Below are 15,152 nucleotides of genomic sequence, written 5' to 3'. Positions count from 1 at the left end.
CTTTTTTTAAATTTATTTATTTATTTATTTGACAGACAGACATCACAAGCAGGCGGAGAGGCAGGCGGGGGGGGGGGGCAAGCTCTCCCCTGAGCAGACAGCCCGATGTGGGGCTCGATCCCAGGACCCTGAGATCATGACCTGACCTGAAGGCAGAGGCTTAACCCACTGAGCCACGCAGGCGCCCCCAGATGCTTTCTATATAGTAATCCTGATGCTTCTGCAGCAGCCCCAGGGGCGGCTACAGTAATTATTCCCATTTCACAGATGAGGACACTTAGGGCTCAGCGTAGTCAAGGAATCTGTCCCGGGCCCCGCTCAGCGTGTGAACCAGACACAGGATGCGGGTGCTAACTGCAGGAGTCGGGCACAGGATGCCCCGGGAGGGCGGGGAGGGCTTCCCACTGCACGGCACTTCCCCTGGGCGTCTTGAAAACAAGTAGGCCTTTCCCTGGCCAGTGAGAGAAGGCATTTCAGGGAGAGGGAAGGGTGCGTGCAAATGCCTGGGGGGGGAGTCCGGTGTTGCTGAGCGGGGTTCCGGCCAGGAAGGAGCAAGCGGAGACTGAAAGGTTGGTAGTCGTGGAAGGTGCTGGGCCAAGGAGCATGGACATGGTTTGAGGTCATGGGGAGCCATGGGGGCTCTAAGGCAGAGGAGTGTGGGGTTTCAGTGACTTTTCTGTAGGTTGCCCTGGAAACTGCACCCCCCCCCCAAGGAAACAGGGGCAGGGAGAGCCTGGTTGGGTGGCGTCAGACCCTCACAAGTGTAACCCCCCATCTCTTGCTGGAGAAGAGAGGAAGACAGGTGCCGAGCCGCAGCTGAAGGGCAGGGGAGAAAGGGATGTATTTGGGCACACTTCTCAAACGTGGATGTGTGCATGAAATCACCAAAGATCTGTCAGAATGTAGAATCTGGTTCTGCAGCCGTGGGGAGGCCTGAGCTTCTGCATTTCTTTTTTTGAAAGATACTTTTTTTTTTTTTAAGATTTTATTTATTTGACAGACAGAGATCACAAGTAGGCAGAGAGGCAGGCAGAGAGAGAGGAAGGGAAGCAGACTCCCTGCTGAGCAGAGAGCCCGATGTGGGGCTCGATCCCACGATCCTGAGACCAGGGCCTGAGCTGAAGGCAGAGGCTTAACCCACTGAGCCACCCAGGCACCCCTGAGCTTCTGCATTTCTAACAAGCTCCCAGGTGCTGCTGGGGCTGCTGGTCAGCTCATCCGTGGCCCGGTGGACCGCACTTTGAGTACACTAAGAGGGGTGCCGGGCCTGTGGGGAGGTGAGAGAGAAGGAGGAGGGGCCTGTGTCTTCTTCCCGAGCCTTCCCCTCCCCTCCTGCCTGGAGGAGGAAGCAGGGTTCCCCCCCCCCCCCCCCCCCGTGCCCGAACTCCCAGATTAAGGGTCCCCTGACGCCCAGCCCCTTGGCTGCCCACAGATGAGCTGACAGTGCCTCGGTACCGCACGGAGAAGCCCTCCAAGTCGCCCCCGCCGCCCCCGCCCCGCCGGAGCTTCCCTTCCTCCCACGGCCTCACCACCACCCGCACGGGAGAGGTGGTGGTCACCAGCAAAAAGGACTCAGCCTTCATCAAGGTACCGACCTCACCTGGAGCGGTGGGATACCCGCGGTGACCTGTGAAGACCCTCTGGGACGGAAGGAAAGAAGGGGGCTGGCGGCCAAGGGCGACTCTGCCTCCGGCTTGGGATTCGCCCTGGAAGGGGGGCCGCCTGGCAGGGCGGATGAGGAGCTGGGGCAGGAAGTGGTCTGGCCCTGATGGGGCCTAGGAGGTGAGCTGGTGCTGGAGGGGGGCGGAGCCTTGCCTTGATGGGAAGGCCTGGGTCTTGCAGAAGGCGGAGTCCGAGGAGCTGGAGGTGCAGAAGCCCCAGGTGAAGCTGCGCCGAACCGTGTCCGAGGTGGCCCGCCCCGCCTCCACGCCGCCCATCATGGCCTCTGCCATCAAAGATGAGGACGATGAGGACCGTATCATCGCGGAGCTAGAGGTGGGTCAGGGGCTTGCCTGGTCCCCCAGTCCTCAGCCAGGCCCGTCCCTTTCTCCACCAAGCTGACGCTGGGGAGGGGGTGGGGAGGGGATTACTGGGCTCCTGGGCTCCTGCTGAGGGCTGGCCTGTAGGGGAACCTGTCCTTGCCTTGATTTCTCTGCCACTGTAAAATGGGGGGAGGGGGGTCTAAAGTCCCTCTCTGCAGGGTTGAGTGTTTTTTATTACAGTCTCCGAGACCCCCACAACAGCCCTGAGACCTCCTAGGCTCTGGCACACCCATCCCTGAATGTTCTGAGAACAGAGTGCTTTAACACCCTGATCCCCATGTCCCTTGAGCCCCCCGCCCCATGCTGTAAGTCACCCATACTCAAGTGTTCTCAGCCCCCCTCCCCAAGGGGCTGGAGATCCTGACCACCTAGGCCTCCGGAGGAGGAGACAAGACGGAGGGGAGAGTGGCCAGTGAGCATGGTGAGGGGCCAAGGAGTAAGGCTGCGGTCCCTCCCTGCGGGCCATAGGCCAGCAGCCCTGTCCTCCCTGTGCCCCCTTCTCCAAACCCCCCACCTTCTGCTCCCCAGGTGTTTGAGAGAAGCTCAGTGTCTTCCCTCCCCCCCACGCCCCGCCGCCAGCCGATCCCCACCTTGCTGGCACCCCAGGACCTGGGGCCCCCTGGGGGCTCAGCCCAGGGCCCCACATGGAAGGTAACGGGCTGCCCCCCACCTCTCACGGCTCTCTTCTGCCTGTGCCTCCACACCTTCCTCTCCTCACCTCTCATGCTAACCTGCTAACACGCCAGTCACCTCCCCGAGTCCCGCCACCGCCACAGCCTCCCCTGCCTGGACTCACCCCTCCCCAGCTCCAAGGACAGATGCAGAACTTTCCTGCCCTCTCCACAGCTCTAGCAGTCTGATACCCGGCAGCACCCCCCCCCCCGCCCCGCCCACCACCTGCCCCGGCTGCATTTTTCTTACAGGCTCGATTCTGAGTTGGGTATTTTGTTCCAAGCTGCAGCCAGAGTTTACGTCTGACCCAGAGCCTGGGTTTTGTCTTGGTCCAAAATTGGAGCTTGGATCCTGCTCACTACATGACTTTAGGTCCAACTCAAAATCTGACTTCGTCCTGAGCCCTTGTCTAGTCCCTGCTCTCCCCAACGCCCTCCTCCACCCCCAGGGCCTGGTGGGGCTCTCCCACTAGAACTAGTATGCCTTGCGCTGGGGGCCAGGACACCCCAAAGTCTAATTTACAGCCCTCTTCTCTCCCATGGCCCCAGTGGTCAGGGAACTTGGACTAGAAGAAAGTCATGCCCTTCCTTGGCTGCTGGTTCTTTCTTTCAGTGTTGGGAAGTTCTTCCTTCTCTCTAACTTCAGTCCTTGCTGCTGTCCTGCTGCACTTATTTTCTCCTTATCTTTTCTTGGGAATGTCGGGTTGGACCTGCTGTCTGCACCCTGAGGGGACTGCACTCAGGGAGGGGGATCTGGGGGTGGTGGTCTGGAAATCTCTCCCTCTTCCCATGCAGTTTGGGACAGGAGAGCCTCTGCTCTGAGGAGGGCAGCCTCCCCCATACGCGTGCTCACCACCTTGGCTGGTTCTCTTTAGCCCACCGTGAGCTCTGTGCTGGCCGCCACCTCATTTCTAGTCTGGCTTGAGGCTTGTGGTGCTTTGACTCCTTGGCTGGGGGAGCAGATGGGTGGACAACACCGTCTGCTGGGTGAAGGATGGGCATAGAGCAGTCCAAGGAGCCGTCTGGGGATGAGTGGTACGCAAGGGGTGCCCCCTGGACTGGCCGTGCCCTTGGCAGTTTGGCCCACTGCACTGAGCCCCTGCCTCTGTCTGGCCTCTGGGAGCCAGTCCTGAGGGGGTCCAGTGGGCAGAGCCCCTCTGCCGGCCTTTCGGGTCAGCTTACCCTCTACATCCTGAGATGCCATCGGGCCGTGGAGCCGGGCAGGCGTGGGTCGCCTCTCTGCTTTCCCAGTCTGCACCCTCTACCTCCATCCAGGTAAGCAGGTGGCAGGTCTGGGTGGGGTGTCTTGGGAGGGGGGGCTGGAGGTCCTGCTGCCCCCCCCAGAATATCCCCTCATGGCTCTTTTAGTGGAAAGAGCACTGGGCTTGGAGTCAGACTGCCTGGGTTCAAATCCTGGCTCTGCCACTAGCTAGTTGTGGGTAAGTGACCTTGGGAGAATCACGTGACGCCCACCCTTGATTTCCTCATCTGTCAAGTGGGGACTATAGGAGCGCTTGCCATGTCGTGGGTTATAGGAAGGACTCAAGATGAAGACAGATATGATGGTGCCTGGCACAGGGCTCTGCTGGTCTGAATGAGACCAGAATTCACTCAAGTTGGGGAGTAGTGAGTGGCCCCCCACCTCCCCAAAGCCGGAGCAGGGGTTGCTTACACAGAAGCAGTCCTCTAGCTTTGCACAGTGTGTGTGCAGCCGAGGGACATGAGCCCTGCCCCTTGTGGCTGTGAAGTCCTTGGGAAAGCTCCAGAAGTAGGGGCTGAGGGGCCTGGATCTCTCTGGCCTGAGAAAAGCACAACAGCCCCAGCCTCTGAGGCCAGAGACTGCTCAGGTGCATTTGACAAAGAGCTAATATTGGTCGTGTGCTCACAACGGGCCGGGCGCTATTCTAAGCCCACGCACACGTGAGCGCACTGAGTTCTCCACCACCTCCATGCTATTATAACCTCCTTGCACAGGTGGCCAGAGTCCTGGCAGTGCCCGTGGGCCTGCTCCCAGAGTTTAACACGGGCAGTGAGAGGCAGACTGGTGTCTGTGCTTCTGGGGAAACCAGCGTCTCTGCCAGAAAGTGGGGGCCCGGTGTGTGGGGTAGGAAGAGCCCTGAGTTCTAGTCCCAGCTTTGTCTCTGATTTGCTGAGTAAACTCAGTCACCGCCCTCCCTTGCCTCGGTTTCTCCATCGGTGCAGGAAGGGGCTGGGCTCACCCGAGTCTAACTTCCCATCCCAGCTCAGGGCGTTCGGTCTGCAGGAATCAGACTCTCCCTCATCTCTCTTCTCCCCGCAGGCTGCCCCAAGCCCCAGGGCCTTTTGTATCCCCCGGATCATCTTGACAGAGTGTACCCCAAACCCTCCCTCCCCACCAGAGGCCAGGCCTGAGGAAGCTGGTCCCAGGACAACTCCCACCCCGCACCCCCGGACCCTGGCTGGCAGCGGGAGAGGCTGCGATGGTGCCCAGGCCCTGCCAGAGGTTGTGGCCAAAGCTTCCCAGCCCAGGAGCCCCTTGCCACCTGAGAAGGAAGGGACAGTTCTGAAGAGATGGGGGATAGAGAGCTGCAGCCCAGTGGAAGGAGGAGCTGGGGCTCCCTGCCCTTGGGGACCAGCCCTTGACGGGACTCAGGAGCTCTCTACTGCTGACACCCAGCCTGAGAAGACCCCCAAGGACACCAGACAGGATGCCCAAGCCGGCAGTGGGGAGCCCAGGGGCCAGCCTGCTGCAGGTCCAGGCTGCACAGTGAGAGGCGCCCCCACCCAGCGGATGGACAGCCTGGAGGAGACTCTCCGGGAGCTAGAAGCCGCCCTGAGCCAGATGGGCACTGCCCTCGCCGTGGGGCCCCCCGGCAGCCCCCCACCCCTGCCACCCGGTCCCCAGGTGGCTGCCTCCTCCCCTAGCCTCTCCTCCTGCCTTCATGCTCTGATCTCTTGGTCCTCAGAGCTGGAGGGAGTGGGGGGCTGCAGGAGCATCACGCCAGCCCCCTCCTCCCACTGGCCTTTTCTCAGTTCCCGCCAGCCTTCTGGGAGCCCTGCGCTGGGTGGGGTTTGCAGCCAGAGCCCCGGGAGGCTGGGAAGCCGGCCTACCCAGGGACCGGCCCAAGCAACCCTGGCAGGGACCAGGTCCTCTCCCCTCTGCTCTGTATCTATAAACCAACAAATAAAGTTCTCTCCTCCTTTTCCATCCCCGCGTTCCCTTCCCCCTCTCCTGTCAGACACTCTGTGCCTCTGTTGTTTCTCTGCGCCTCTGAACCCCCAGTGTCGTCCTGGGTAGGGTGGTACCTGGGATGGTTCAGAGGAGCTGGACTTGTTCATCTCTAGGGAGACTCCCCCCCCATCCTCCCTTTCAGAGGAAGATGTGGGTCCCACCCCGTCTGCCATCACAGAGATCCCCCTGCAAATCTCAGTCTTGCTCTGGGACACCCAGAAAAGGGTCCCTTGCCAGGAGGAGGGGTGATGGCAGTGACTCTCACTTCAGAAGTGGCTCCCTCAGGAGGGTGCCTGCTACCCTGGGCTGCTCAAGGAAACCACCAAAGAGCTCTGGCTGGGGAGCTGCTGGGAACGTGGCTGGGGGTCCCTGCCCCCCTCTTCTGCAGGGAGGCCTGAATCCTGGCCTGGAAGAGTGGACCTGCGTCCTGGCCAGGGATATGGAGGCAGGGAGGTCTGAGGGTCTCCAGGTCTCAAAGGACCCACCCAGGCGGTCCAAGCCCCAGATAGCCCCACCCAGGGCCTAGGATTCCTGTGTGATCCCACGTCCAACCCCCACCCTGTTCCTTTTCCTGCAGAGCGGTGGTGGCAGCGTGCCGCCCATGAAGGTGGTGACTCCGGGGGCCTCTCGGCTGAAGGCAGTGCAGGGCCAGGCGGGCAGCCCAGACAAGGGCAAGCACGGCAAGCAGAGGGCGGAGTACATGAGGATCCAGGCTCAGCAGCAGGTAGGCGTGGCCCCGTGGGGGGCGGGGCTCGGCCCCTCCTGGCCCCTCCCCTTTCCCTGTGGGACGGTGTGCTCGGGCTGTGTGGGCTGTGTGCCGGGCGGCTCCTTGTCGACACTCCTGTGGCCACCCCCATGCCAGCCGCCCAGAGACCTCCTCCCTGCCGGGACGGCCCCATTGGTCCCCTGAGCCATCTTTTCCCTCCTCCTGCTAACCCTCAGCACCCTGCATCTTGTTTAGAATATATCCAATCAGGCCACTCCCCTTTTGGGAAACCCTCACCTGGTGGAGAAAGGCCTCTCCCCAGCCGTTGCTGGAAGAGGGGGAGGCAGCAGACTCGTCCCACCCTGGCCTGGGGTGTGGGAGGAGGCTTCGATGTCCCTTTGTCTTCCTGCCTCTGCTCTGCTTCCTCTCCCTGGCTCTCAGGTCCCTGCCATGGGGTGGAAGGGGGACTGGGGGGGGCGAGGGCACCCCACTATCATCAGTCCTCCCTCTTGGCTCTCAGGCTATCTCCCACCTGAGGGAGAAACCAATTTTGCATCTGCTTTTCAGTGTTTGGGCTTTGGTGGCTTCCACTGTTCTCAACGGGGAGAGGGAGAAGTACCATGGCCCCCTGGTGGGGAGGCAGGGGTGCTGTGCCCTCTGTCAGATGTAGTCAGCCGGCTTGGGGCCAGTGTAGAATGGACAACCTCACCCTTGAGTGTTTCTGTCCTGTGATCCACTCTGTGGCCTGGTCAGGAAGTCCGGGGTGGTCCCTGGACCTAGATACCAAGAGAGAACTTCGTGCACTCATTTGCTTCAGTAAGTGTTTCTAAGCAGCTCCTACGTGCCAGGCCTGTCGTGGGTGCTGGGGTGGGAGTGGGTACCGTGAAATGTCCAGATGCTGTGACCTGAAGAAGGTTCTAGGCTCCAAGGCAGGAGATTAGTGATGGCAAGTCAGGCTCCTTTCTTTACAGATGAGAGGACAGCTCAGAGAAGGAAAGGGGCTTCCTGAGGGCACACAGCAAGGTGGCATCAGAACCAGGACAGGACCGGGGGAATCACAAAGCCCTTCCCACCCCATGGCCCTGTGACAGCCCTGGGCTGCTGGTTCCCTGGAGGGACCAGTGGAGATGGGCCATCCTGGCCCCACCCACCCCTGACAAGCTCTCCTCCCCAGCTCCCTGCTGGCCCACCAATTTCCTCATGGGTCCCCAGACACACCGTGCAAATTGCACCCCCAGCTCCTCATCCTGCCTGCACAGTGCCTGAGTTCCCCTCGTCCTATGTCCGTCCTTCGTGTCCAGAACAGCAGGGGCTGCGCGTGGGGTGCTCCCTGAGCAGACACATACGTTCCCCGTTCTCCACACCACTCTGAGGAAGGTCCTTCTGATCCCCACATAGTAGAGGGGGAAACTGAGGCTTTAGCTATGGTCATGCAGCAGGATTGGCGTCCAGACTACCTGATCCCCCCACAACACACACACGCCTTGCCTTCAGCCTCCCCAGCTGTAACTGCACTGCCATCTCTCCCCCCGGACTCCCCAGCCTGGGGCACCCAGAGCCTCTCTCCGGCTCTTCTGTCACCTCTGTCACCTCTGTGGCCTCCATGCCCTCCCCTCCTTTCAGTCCCCAGCCTGCTCGGCCTTCCCTCTTCCCTCCCAGTATCGGGCTAGCCCTCCCCCCACCCCGCAGGCGCCCTCCCACACACACTTGCACACACACATGCTCACAGGGGTGCTGTATAGGCCCTCCATTCCTCTCCTCCGTGGCCAGCCCTCACCCTGACCCCCTGACTCCTCACTGGGTGTCTGTCCTCTGCACGCCTCCTCGCCTCGCTGGGCCCTGCTTCCTCTTGGGCCTCTTTGCTTTTCATACCACACACTCCTCTCCTGGGGCACCAGGTGCCATCTGTCCCTGCCTGGGGCTCTGTTCTGAGCACAAGCCTGCCCCTGAGAAAATGTCACCCACCGCCCCCCCCCCGGGGTATCCTCCCACACTGGGGAGTCTCCCTCCCCAGGGCCACAGGCCTGTCCTTGCCTCTCGCTTTCCCTTTCTGTTAGCCTTTCTTTACCAAGCACCTTCTCCCTAACAAAGTAATAGATGTTCCCCATGGACATTTCTTAAAGAAGCCGGGATAAAAATCATCCTATGCCTCATTACCTAAATGCATGTCCTTCTAGGGTCTCCCTGTCACTTCTGTCACCTCTAATGTATTTTCCCAGACCTGGGGGCTGGGGACAGGTGTGTGTTAATTGCAGATTTTGATGATGTCATTCCCCCAACTTCGAACCCAGGCCCACTGCTCCCTGCCAGCTGAGAAAATCAGAAATCCTGCCCCTGCTTCCCAGGGCACTTCCGTGACCATCCTGGGTTCCTTCATCCTGGTTCTCCTGGTGCCCCACACTCTCAGTTTGCTCCAGCCACTCTGGGACACCTGGCCCTCTGTCCTCCGGGCCTGGACCACGCTCCCTATTAGCTCAGGCTGTGAACTTGGTCGAAGTCCTCTGCCTTCTGCTGGCTCTTCCCTCATCTATAAAATGGAGACAAGAACACAGCAGCATTTTTTTTTCTTTTTCCTTTTTTTTTTTTTTTTTTAAGATTTTATTTATTTATTTGACAGAGAGAGATCACAAGTAGGCAGAGAGGCAGGCAGAGAGAGGGGGAAGCAGGCTCCCCCCCGAGCAGAGAGCCTGATGCAGGGCTCGATCCCAGGACTCTGGGATCATGACCTGAGCCGAAGGCAGAGGCTTTAACCCACTGAGCCACCCAGGCCCCCCAGCAGCAGGTTTCTGAGGTCCCATCATACCAGGTGTGGGAAGGAACTGGGAAAGCCCCCAAGGGCCTTATGAAGGACAGTCCCCGTCATTGTCCGTTTGTACACTTGTCAGAGCTGAGGGCTGGGCAGAGGCCGTTCTCTCATCACGGGGTTCTAATACTTGGGGCTCAGAGCTGCCTTTGACCAGGATGAGGGGAAGGAGAATAAAAGTGCCAGGACCAGAGACACCAAAATGGGGGCGGTGGTGGGGGGGAGGGTTCCGAGATGCGGCTGCAACAGTGCTGTATACTACAGAGACATCAGGGGAAATCATTGAGAAAGCCCATGGAGGTCATGCTTGAGATCCAGGGGAAGGATAGTGGCCAGATTCCCAGGGGGGCCAGCATCAGGGCCTGCAGATGGGAAACCATGGACCCCTCCTCTTCTACTGTGGCTAGCAAATCTGTTGCACCCCTGGGGCATTTCCTCAGAGGGTCCTGCTGTCCCGTCATCCTGCCCGCCCCCCCCTGCATGGCTGCCTTCATTCCCCTGGGGGGTCCCAGGCCCACAAACCGGGTCACGAGCAGGAGAACCTTTCCCAGAAATCCCTAATCCCTTCCCTGTCTTCCCATTGCCGTTCCTGAATCGGTCACTGGCAAGGAGAATGGAATTGCTCGAATTGGGTGAATTGCTCGGGACCTACCCTCCTTGTGCTGGGGAAAGGCCGACCTCTCCTGATAGACCAGGACTTAATTCAGGCAGGATTTCCTCTGGAAGGAGGGCTTGCGGGCAGCAGAGGAAGCGGCACTGGGAATGGCCTGGAATGGGCGCCAGCAGGGTCTGCCTCAACAAGGTGACCTGTCCCTGTGCGGAGATCTGTGTCACAGCGTGGAGGGGCGCTGAGCCCCTACCAGACGCTGACCTGCAGGAAGGGTAGGGGTGCGGGGCTCAGCCAGCTAGGTCCCGCTAACCTTCCCAGTCTCCCCTGGCTGGAAGTTGCAGGTGACAGCATCCTGCTTCTCCAGATGTAGTTGGGAGTGGCGGGACAGGGCTAGTGGGTGAGGTGAAGTGACAGGAGCTGTGTTACCAGAGAACCTCCGCAGCCCGGGACAGGGCATGGGGCGCGACGGGCATGTGCTCCCTCCGCTTCCGGAGGAGTGCCTTACGGGTCTCCGCGGCTGGTCTCCGGGGAGGGAAGGCAGCTGAGAGGGCAAACAGGTGCTCGCAGAGCAGCCCCAAGCCGTCCGGGTCTCCATGAAGGAGCAGGGGTGCGTGTCCACGCAGGCCACTGACCACTGCCATGGCTCCTGTGGACAGGCCTTGCGCTGGCTGGGGGAGAAAGGGGCCATCACCTGGGTGAGGACGTGTCACCCGAGCAAATGCAGGAGTCAGGTGGTGGCACAGGCTGGAAGGCAGGCGTTCCAAAGACCAAAGCTCAGAATAGACCAGGCCTCTTGACAAAAGCTAAAAGGGAGGAAGAGAAAAAGCTTTTAACTAGAGAGATGGGTCAAGAACAAAGAGGACGGCCAGGAGGGAATCAGCAGCCGGCTTGGCTTGGGACGCTGTAAGATGTGAGGAGACAAGCAGGGGCCTCCCCGCCTGCCTTTGGGATCAAGAACTCTGAATGGGAAAGGCTGGGAGAGGAGGGGCAGGCCCTGAGCTCAGGGCTAGTGACCTAGTGACCGGAAGTGGGAGTAAGAAGGCGTGAGGCTGTCCCTGGGTCCCAGTACTGGAACCCCTGGAGACCAGGAGCCAGGCCTGACACAGGCCCCTTGGGCAAAGGACCCAGTGAAACTTAGGATCTTGTGGGTGTGGCCCTGGAGCCTCTGTGAGTCTAAATAAACAGCTACAGGAAAGGGAAAGGGTTACAAGACCCAAATGGGGAAATTCTTGCCTTAATTTTCATAAAGGGAAAAGGTAGACTGCGCTGAAGGCGTGAGGAGTGCAACCCAGATGAATTACTGTCCACGTGGAAGACGGCATGGGGGCCATCAACAGCAAGGGCGAGTTCATGGTCAGCCAGTCAGGCTGCCTGAGGTCTCCTTGTTGCCCTCGCTGGCTGCTGGAGGAGGCACCACGTGCCTTCCCCACTGTGATAGAGCCCACCCAGCAGCGGGGGGCTAACTGGGTGGTGGGATGTGGGGCTACCCTGCCCAGACCAAAGCTGCTGCGGGAGGTGGCGGGATGGGCGGCAGGGCAGTTTCCAGCCCTCCCCCTTCCTTCCATTCTTTTTTTTATCAAGACCCATCCGTTGGTTATCCCACTAGTAGCTATGCAAGGTGGGGAGGGGAGGAGGGGGGAACAGTGAATAGGACAGAGAGAAACCCCATCTGTGTAGCCCCATCCCAGTGGCACTCAAAGTGAAGTGTGCAGCAGGGTCACCTAGGGTGCCTGCCCGCAATGTAGATTCTGGAGCCTGAGCCAGAGAGAGATTCAGAAGCAGGGCCCTGGAATCTGCATTTGTGATATTCCCTCCTCTCAAGGTGATGCAGGTGGCTCTGGACCCATGGAGACATCCAGAACCTATCTAGCCACAGAGAGTCAGCTAGGGGTGGGAGGAGGCGAGGCTTAATTTCTAACTAGCAGAGCTGCTGGGAGAGGGCGGGGTGCATCATGGAGTGACCTCCCTCATTACCCACCATTACCCACAACCCACAAGGAGCAGCTGGAAGCTGGGAGAACCCTTGTAGAGGATGCAGTCGGGCTTCCTGCCTTGGGCCAGAGGCTGGATGCAGTGAGTGCCTTTTCCTCCAGCTTGGGGGTGGAATGGGGTTGGGGGCGTTCTTTAGAGAAGTGCTCCCCTGGGAACGCCAACTTGCCCCACATTGTCCCCATAAGACCTCCTGCTTAGGATCAGCCTCCTGTAGAGGTCAGAAGAGGCCCTGGCTGGGCTTCTGGCCAGTTGAGACTAAGAGCCCACCTGTTCCCAGCTGGGACCACTCTATGCCCCGCACTCCTGAGGCAGCTAACCTCTCACTTCTTCCTCCCTCGTCCTCCCCATTCCCATCTCCCTGTCCACCTTTCCTGGGTGTGGCCTTCCCTGTGCTTCTCTGGTCTCTCTCCTCCACCTGCTCTCTTTCCTGTCAGTAAGCCCTGTCCCTAAGCCTTTGGGTCCAACCCAATACCCTCCCCTCACCCCATTCTGCACCCCCCCACTGTGGCCTCCTCCTCTCCATCTCAGGGGATCCCTCTCTCCAGATGCCCCTGTGGCTTCTTCCTTTTGCAGTTAATTTTCTCTTGGGTTTGTGGAGGTTTTTCATTAAAACTTTAGCCAGGGGCCAGCATGAAGGATCTCCCAGCCTCTCGCTGACCCCTGACCCCTGTTTTTGTTCCAGGCCACTAAACCATCTAAAGAGATGAGCGGGTCAAATGAGACCTCAAGCCCAGTCTCAGAAAAGCCCTCGGCTTCCAGAACCTCTATCCCTGTATTGACTTCCTTTGGGGCGAGGAATTCTTCCATCTCCTTCTAGAAGCCCCCTCCCACCTCCATCTCAGCCTGCCCCCCCCCCTGCCATTTCTCTCCCTGCTCTTCTTCCCTTCATCTCTACCCTACCCCTACCCTATTATCTGGGTCCTCGGAAGGGTTTGCCACAGGTGTGGCCCTCCTCAGCTCTCTACACCCATCTCTTGTTGGTGTTTTTGGTTTTTTTAAATGATTCACTTTTAATTATTTTTTTTTAAAGCAAAACAGTAAAACTAAAAACCAAAACACACCACCTTCCCTTGTTTTCCTGTTCCAAAATGGTCCATCTCCTGTCATCCTCCTTCCCTTTTCTCTTCACCCATGCTTCTTCCCACATCCATCCTAAGGCCCCTGAACCCTAAGGTCCTTTCCTGAGAGCACTCCGAACAAACTCTGAGCCACGGAGACTTGGAGCGGTGAGACACCCCCTCCCCTTCCTCGGAAACCTTCCTGGAGGAAACTCTGGACGTTGGAGCAACCTGGCTATCGGCCTGGCAGGGAGACTCTGGGTCTGGAGCGGCCCAACCTCGCTGTGACTGAACTCTGTTGCTCTGCTCCCTGCTGCTCATGCCTCTGTGGGCCTGGAGTCAAGATGGATGGGCTGCGGAAGGAGGCCAGGGTTTGGGGAGGGGGGGCGGCTGGGGGCAGGCATGAGGCCTTTGAATCTGTGTGTCCTGGAAAGGAGTTGGCTTCCTGGGACTCCCTTCTTGTGGTGAGGAGCCGCCAGGCCTGTGCCGAGCAAGGAGCGGGCCCTTCTGGATGGTGGGTTGTGGGTGGCGGCAGGTTGAGCGGCCAGCCTGACCCTGGGGTCACTGCCCTAAAAGAGGGCAGCCCTGAGGAGGGCTATTTGGTACTTTTGGTTTCCTAATTTAGCACTTTAAATGACATTAACTTATTTAATGGGGGTAGGGTGGGCAAGAATGAAGGGCCTAGAAAACTAGATTTGGGGGCCTGGAGGGTGGGAAGGGTCTGGTGGTGAGGGAAGTGGGGGGGATAGAGAGGGGCTGATGGGGGGGGCAGCGAGGGCAGCTCTGACCCAAAGGTCAAGCAACTTGACCTTTAACCATCCTCTTTGAGATTTGAGGGTATTCAGGTAAGGGGGTGAGATGAATTTTAAATGGGGTACTGGTGACCCCCGGTGAGATCCCTGAGGGTCCCTGAGGCCTGACCATGCAGCCAACTACCCTAGACCTGGGCTGTGGGAGACTGCCTTGCAGAGGCTGAGCCAAGGAGGCTTTTGAGAAGGTCCTGAGAAGGGGATGAAGAACAAATTTTGATTCTCAACCCCAGGCCCCCCAGAGGGCACAATGAGGGGCCGGCAGGTGGGGAGGGGGGTTATGTGGGTGGGGGAGGAGGTGGCAGATAGAGCAGGGCCCCTGGGGAGCAGGATTCCTATTTGGAGCACAAAGCTGGGTAAGCACAGGGGAGGGCTGGGGAGTAATCTCCCTGCATAAGCACAGAAAGAAGGAGCCATTGAAGGGGCAGACCCTCCTAGTCCCTGGGGCCTGGCTGGAAGGTCAGTGTCTGGGGAGAGCCTGGGGAGCCATTGAGGGCTGGGGAGGGAAGGGAGACTGGGGTTGTGTTTCTTCATTTTCTTTTTGTTTTGTTTCATTTTCGTTGGTTCATCCTTGTTTTCTAGCTTTGGATCATTTTTGTACAAAGGCAAGCAGGCCTTTTTGAAAAATAACAAAAGAAGAGGAAAAAAAAAATTCCCTCCTGGAAAAAAAAAAAAAAAAAAAACCCTTGGAAAAAAGGAAAAAAAAAAAAAAAAGGACCTCATCAATGATGCAATTACTTTTAATTGCAGGCAACTCTTTACATTTAAGTGAAGTGTCTTAACATTTTATATTGTTTTAAAAATATATTTACATATTATATATATATATATAATATACGTAATATAAATATATATAAATATTTAAAAAAGAAAAAAAAAAAAAGAAAACCGCGGCGCTCCCTCCCTGGCCGCTGTTTTGGCGGGGGAGGGGGGGCTGGAGGATGGGCACATCGGCCTGGCTTCCGTGGTCCAGTGAAATGGTTTGGTTTGATTTGGCTGTACAGAGACCCCCCGACTGGGAGGGGCGGGGGGAGTGGTGCCCCCTCCTCCCTCCACTCCATTACTCTTTGCTTGCTACTTTTCGCTTGCCCCCACCCGGAGCCCCTGTGACCTGAATGTGTGCCCCACCGTCTTTGTCCTGAGTTGAATGTCCCTTTGTGGGGGGAGGAGGAGGTGTCCGTCCACGAGGGGCAGACGGAGGGAGCCGTGGGCCCCGCTCCACCTGCTCACAGAGCGCCCAGTGGGACTTG

The 15,152-nt window shown here is 58.7% G+C and overlaps 1 protein-coding gene across 1 annotated transcript in view; it reads left to right on the top strand.

Annotated features, from left to right (window-relative positions):
• LOC111151746 (SRC kinase signaling inhibitor 1) overlaps nucleotides 1-12,852 on the top strand; it is a 63,188-nt gene extending 50,336 nt beyond the window's left edge. Inside the window, exons 18-24 of the mRNA XM_022509919.1 lie at nucleotides 1,433-1,587; nucleotides 1,843-1,995; nucleotides 2,571-2,693; nucleotides 5,013-5,597; nucleotides 6,502-6,648; nucleotides 12,042-12,116; nucleotides 12,718-12,852. Coding sequence (XP_022365627.1) covers nucleotides 1,433-1,587; nucleotides 1,843-1,995; nucleotides 2,571-2,693; nucleotides 5,013-5,597; nucleotides 6,502-6,648; nucleotides 12,042-12,116; nucleotides 12,718-12,852 — 1,373 coding nt within the window. The remainder of the gene's footprint in view (nucleotides 1-1,432; nucleotides 1,588-1,842; nucleotides 1,996-2,570; nucleotides 2,694-5,012; nucleotides 5,598-6,501; nucleotides 6,649-12,041; nucleotides 12,117-12,717) is intronic.
• Nucleotides 12,853-15,152: the final 2,300 nt, after the last annotated feature.

Source organism: Enhydra lutris, unplaced genomic scaffold (genome assembly GCF_002288905.1).
Source record: "Enhydra lutris kenyoni isolate GAN:26980312 unplaced genomic scaffold, ASM228890v2 scaffoldscaffold26, whole genome shotgun sequence".
NCBI lineage: Eukaryota > Metazoa > Chordata > Mammalia > Carnivora > Mustelidae > Enhydra > Enhydra lutris.
The sequence above is the reverse complement of the archived record's forward strand: the minus strand, read 5'-3'. Positions and strand labels throughout refer to the sequence as shown.